The sequence below is a fragment of the Eurypyga helias genome, unplaced genomic scaffold, assembly GCF_000690775.1.
Source record: "Eurypyga helias isolate BGI_N326 unplaced genomic scaffold, ASM69077v1 scaffold8586, whole genome shotgun sequence".
Lineage (NCBI taxonomy): Eukaryota > Metazoa > Chordata > Aves > Eurypygiformes > Eurypygidae > Eurypyga > Eurypyga helias.
Genome location: NW_010254619.1, coordinates 2,606 through 8,297, shown reverse-complemented (window position 1 = coordinate 8,297; position 5,692 = coordinate 2,606). Strand labels below are relative to the sequence as shown.

Below are 5,692 nucleotides of genomic sequence, written 5' to 3'. Positions count from 1 at the left end.
TTCCATAACAAACCAATTCCTGCTCGGAATACAAGTCAGAAGGTACATTATTTTTCATACCTTCCTATATATGAAGTTAATAGTTAATAACTGTACATCCCAGGGAATTAATTTGCTTATGGTTAAATCGCTTCATGTGTATAAGCCTGAGAGCCTGTGCTGTAATGGCATGTGAAATACAAGTTTCTACTGAAGTTTAAGGCCAAAGTGTCCATTCTGTAATGCGCAGAGAAGCACAGACAGTGGAAGGAATATTCCAGCAAGTGAGCTCAGTTATCAGTTTGCTGTTTTAGCATTTAAACCAGTACCTTATCTAAGGTAATATTCAGTCCAAAGATGTCCAGGCTTAGTCTCAGAAAACTCCTTGCTGCAACAGAACTGAATTAATCAGCGATGCAGCTGAGAAGCAAACATCACATCTTTTTAACACACGTGGCTGGAAAACTGGCCCTGCCTGTTCCCTGGAACAGATCTCCCCTCAAAGCTAGTTGGTCTGCATCTAATACAGCTCTCTTGTAGAAACGACCATAACTTGTTTTAGCTGTAACATCTTACGCCGTTGGCTGGCAAAAACCTACCTCAGACTCCCTGATCCAATACAGTTGTGTTGTTTAACTCTGCTGCTTTTGTCAGGGTGAAAACACTAAATCTTTCCCTGGCCAGCAGCTGCTGCTTTGGGATACAGATGGGAGCCATGCCTCCAGAGCCTCAGATGCTCTGCAAGCACTATGTCCTCAAAGGCTTCATCACATCATCGTTATAACCAAGAACTAGCTAAAAGTTGGAGTGTAGATGAGCGTATCACATACATTAATGCACTGGAGCAGTAACAGCCCGTGCTGCTTGCAGGAACCTCTGTCAAACCTCAACTACTTCAATGGATTCCTCCCTTGGAGTAACTGAACAGGAACACAGCCCGTAAACAGCACGTTTAGGCACTGAAAGGGAAGCAAAAACGGTGACTCTGACCTCAGAACAGAAAAATGTCCCTGCTTCGATCCTACCAGCAAAGTAACAGGAACTGTGAAACATTTCAGACCTGGCCCTTGGAGGTGAGACACTGCCTTCAGAGGAGTGTTTTAACAATGTCACGCCAGTGCGGGCAAGACTCTCAAAGACAACCAGCAATAGCGCGTTAGGGGAATCTTGCAGTCCAGAGTGATACACGTGAACTTACACGAGCTTGGATCTCTGCAGAGTGGCGGGGAACACACCGTGAACACTGCTGCAACACTAACCCAGGCCGGCTGAGGAGTCATAGCAGTTTATTGATGAAAAATGCAAGTACTTAACACACATGTAAATAAATCCAGCTTCTCCTCAGCTTAGAACTCCAGCCTTGAAATGCAGACTTATGGTACTAAACAGGAAATCCTCATTACAAATCAGATGACCCCCAGTGGCGAACCAGGAGATGAGGTGGGGGAAGTTTCAGCTCTCTCCAGAAAAGGCATTGCCTCTTCTCTTCTGATAAGCCAACCTGAATTCCTCTCCAAGCATGTTAATGTCATCTTCATCTTTGAGTATTCCCTGCAGTAAGGGGAAACACACACATGTCAGGGGGTAAATCACAGCAGGGAGATTGTTAAGGAACTCAGAGATGTTCCGTGGAAGTGAGAGGAACAGCTGGTACCCGTGGCACACTGTTAGAACAAAGCACAAAATCCAGCAGAGGGGTTGCAAACAGTGTCCCTCGTGCTACCCTAGAACTGCCTCTTGTTCTTTGCACCACTGATGGCGAGAGCCCCGCAAAGATCCTGACGTCAGCACTGTGCAGGAGACAACGCTTATCTGCATTCCTTCCTAATGAAAGTGACCGCGGCCAGCACAGGCAGGGTAAAATCCAGCACCTGCACGGAAAGAGGCACCGGCTGGGTGAGGCTCTGTCTCCCCCTTCAGTTGTGCTGAAATTAGCCCATCAGAAATCAACCGATACTGAACAACTTCACCAGAAACTGTCTTTTGGGGAAGGGAAGCAGGGGAACCCAGAAATCTGACTCTCTACCTGTATCTAGGTTAATTTTAGGGCTTAAAAATACCCACAGAACATGACCTCCCAGCATTTTAAATATAAATGACAAACAGCACCTATATGGGAGAGCCTAGAATTAGGTAGCACTTTTCTACATGACCTCTGTGAGTGAGGTTAGGTGATGTGTGACCCCAGCATTCAGACACAGCGTTAAGGCAGAGAAAGGAACAAAGTATATATCATGGAACAGGTGTGAGCCCTGGACACTCTGAAATAGCCTTCTACCACAGTAAATTCAAACTAGAAAACTGTATCAAAATACTGCCAATCTGAGTTATCCTTTACTGAAATCTGTTAGAAAATAACTCGCTCCAAATTTTACAAGTCATGCACTGCATTAGCATATTAGTATGTGAATACACGTTATACTCTGCTCTATTTCCAGTGTTTTCTAGTACTGTAGAAGACAATTCCCACTGTAAATGCACCTTCACATCCCTGAAGAACCTTGTTTCCTTCGTGTGCCATCAGGTGATCTTCCCGATTATTGAGTACAATACAAAATAAATTGTAATTTTTACCTACTACAGTAATTGCTTCCATCTTTTTAACTTATGAAAACACAAGGATGAGCTGTGAAACGCCGCTGTAAGCACTGCGGTTTATTGCGCTGCAGAGGAGGCCTTGTTTCCATGGTAACAAAAGCCTTAGACAGGCAACGCTAAGGAATTGCTCCCAAAACCTCAACTGAGAAATGTGGGGGAAGCAGGAGTTAAGAAAAGGCAGGCCTCTTTCCAGCTAGAAAAGCTAGTTTGGAACTTAGGTTCCACATCCCAGAAACGGGATGTGCGAAGCCCCGCAGCAGCTTTTAGCAAGCTCCGTACAGGCATCAACATCGCACTAGAGCCCAAAGCCCCTCCTACAGAAAGGGTATTTTTGTAAATTGCTTCCCAGCTCAGAAAGAGAAAAAAGGAAGAGGTAAGCACAGGAGAGCTGGTGCAATAAGGACACCCACTGACCCCAGGAATTCACCGTTCTGCAACTTCACCGTAAGCTACCAAAGAGAAGACAGGACAAACGCTTGGAGCACTCAAAATACAATTCGCTTACCCGAGGAAGATAACCCAGTAATTTAGATGCGTGCTCTTTCAGGAGTTTCTGTCTCTCTTCTTCAACAATTGCACGGATGTTTTCTTGTCTTCTCTCCTCTAACTGTCTTTCTTCAAGTTCACGCTCCTACAACAAACAAGTTGTCGTAACTGTTCCGTTTCAGCTCTGTGAACTTTTGTTTCCACCAATATCCACACCACAGTATAAAGAGAAAATTGGTTTAGTGCAATAGATTTTGAGCTTCCACTTACTAACTCCTGGTCATGGAAATTCATCTGAAAAGGACGGAGAAGTGTACGTGAGAACCCACAAAGCTCGGTTTGAACAACACACGTTTGGTTACTAGAAAGACCTCAGACAAGAGCAGACTGAACGGCAAGACACGGGGCCAGGCTGCGATGTAAGCGTGTGCTCTCACGCTAGAAGAAACAGGAGAAATGGGCACCTGTTCTTGTGCTGATGACTCGAAATCTCAATTCGTGTTACATGTGTGACTTCTGCTCTATAAACAGGTCTGAAAACTGCAGTATGGGATTCCACGACTTGTTTTCAGTGTATGCCTTTTCCTGCTCAGGTGATAATCTGAGAGACTCAATCCACAATCAAGGCTGGGACTTGCCCTTCCCAGAGTCACCAGCGCTGCTGACAGGGGTGCTGAGCAGCTGTGTCACTGATCCCACGGCTCCTCAGGAGAGACTTGCAGAGCAAGTCGGGTATACAGGGCTCTAGGGGGGGTGCCAACCCCAACCTCTTGAGCTGCAGAAGAAGCTGGCTCTGTTTTCTTGTCAGCAAACCAAACCAAAGGCCTGCTGCCCCCTGCACGCTCCTCCGTACCCCCCCTCCATCCTTCTTAGTAACAGCCGCCTTGTCACTTAGGACAGCGGAAGTATTCTCATTCTGAAACCCCTGGGCCCAAACCGAAGGCGCACGTGAAAGCTCTTACTTTATCTGCAATAAACTGTTTGCGACGGTCTTCAATAAGTTTTTCCACAGCCCTTCTGTGTTCAAGCTGCTTCATTCTTCGTTTCTGAGCATTCATCTGTTCGAGGCGATCATCCTCCGCAAACTTGGCCAGCATCTGCTCTCTGAAGGCTGCCTCCTCTTCCCGCATAGCTTGGCACGCTACCTCCTTCAAAGCCAACTGCTCGGTGTACATCTGCCTTAAGGCCAGCCGCTGCCTTACTCTCTTTTCACGTTCTGCCTGTAAAGGAGATACAATAAAAGTGCTGAAGGACTGGAAATACTTCAGAAAATTTTGATCAGTGTCAGCCAATTTATCTTGGAATAAATTTACTGTAGCTGTTAGCTCCTAGAATGATTAAATAAATGGAGCAAACCTGCCGTATCCGACAGCACTAGCCAGCTTGGCGTATGTCTCGAGATTCTCAACATTAAGTCCAGAATAAAAGATTACTTTTTTCCGGGAGCACAGAGTCAATCAACACGTCAGCGCTCCTGCTCAGCACTCCAAAACTCACAGCCTTGTGTATCAGAGCCCGTGGTGCATTTTGGTGGTCGCCCAGATAAGGGTAAGAGAAGATAGAACGCGGGTGTGCGCACAGGAAGAAGTAAGCAGGTAATTAACCTACCTAACTTAAACCTGAACTTGAATGTTACTAGCAGTCTCCGTCACAGGAGAAAGAAGTATGTAAAGGGGACAACAAGGGCATCCAAAACCTTCAGTTGTCCGTCTGGTTGGAATTAGAACATGAATACATTTGGAATAGCAAGGGAAACTCAACAGAATTACCCCTCCAAAAACTATGTTAATACACCAACTGCTTGTCTACTTAAGAACATTTAGGAGGTCGTGTTGGAAATAGACACTTTGTGCCAGAACAGAATCAAAACAGGTTTGTTCCACACACCTAAAACCCTGTCGGAATTACGTGTTTGCTCTGAGAGAGCTCAGAGACCAAAACAGGCTCAAGGATGTCCCTTGAAAACATCCCAGAGTCACAAAGAACACTGCAGACTGAGCAAATACCAAGGGTGGGAAGACCCCACCCCGGTCCCCGAACAGCCCTGCCAGCTATGCAAGGGGGACGCTGTGCAGATGGGAGTTACGTGGCCTCTGGAGAGCATCCCGAGGTGCAGGAAGAACCGCATGTGGGGTACACGCTCACTAAACCATCCTTAACGGTCACAGCTCCGGTGACAACATCCAAAGACTGGAGGAGCACTGCTCTATCACAAAGACATCCAGAGGGGCGAAGGGACAGAGGAAGACTGTGCAAAATACTGCCCGGTGCATACACTTTACTGCCTATTTTTAGATCAATGATTCAAAATGGTTGCATTTTTTCTGTAAACCTGGTCTGTTTAAATCAGTCTACCCACAGCTACATGTGCTCCATAAATTACATGTTTTCCCACTTTTTTATTTTATAAATGAAACTATTTTATAAAAGTTTGATGCAGACCAGCTCCGCTAACCTGAATGTTCTGCAGGAGTTACAGGGAAGCTGCAATCCTCCCTTCCACTCGCATTTTCCATTAAGAGGTTACGCACAGCTACACGACATACATACAACATATAGGAAGTGGTAGCTGACAGGTACCAGAATGCCACAGGTCTATCTGCAGGAGAAGTCCAGGGAAGACATTCCT

The 5,692-nt window shown here is 45.9% G+C and overlaps 1 protein-coding gene across 1 annotated transcript in view; it reads right to left on the bottom strand.

The window, feature by feature from the left end:
* Nucleotides 1-1,431: 1,431 nt before the first annotated feature.
* The window catches only part of MNS1 (meiosis-specific nuclear structural 1), a gene marked incomplete at its 5' end in the record, with an annotated part of 6,858 nt that continues 2,597 nt past the window's right edge, over nt 1,432-5,692 (bottom strand). Inside the window, 3 exons of the mRNA XM_010153056.1 lie at nt 1,432-1,530; nt 3,083-3,208; nt 4,026-4,283. Of these exons, the coding sequence (XP_010151358.1) occupies nt 1,432-1,530; nt 3,083-3,208; nt 4,026-4,283 (483 nt within the window). The remainder of the gene's footprint in view (nt 1,531-3,082; nt 3,209-4,025; nt 4,284-5,692) is intronic.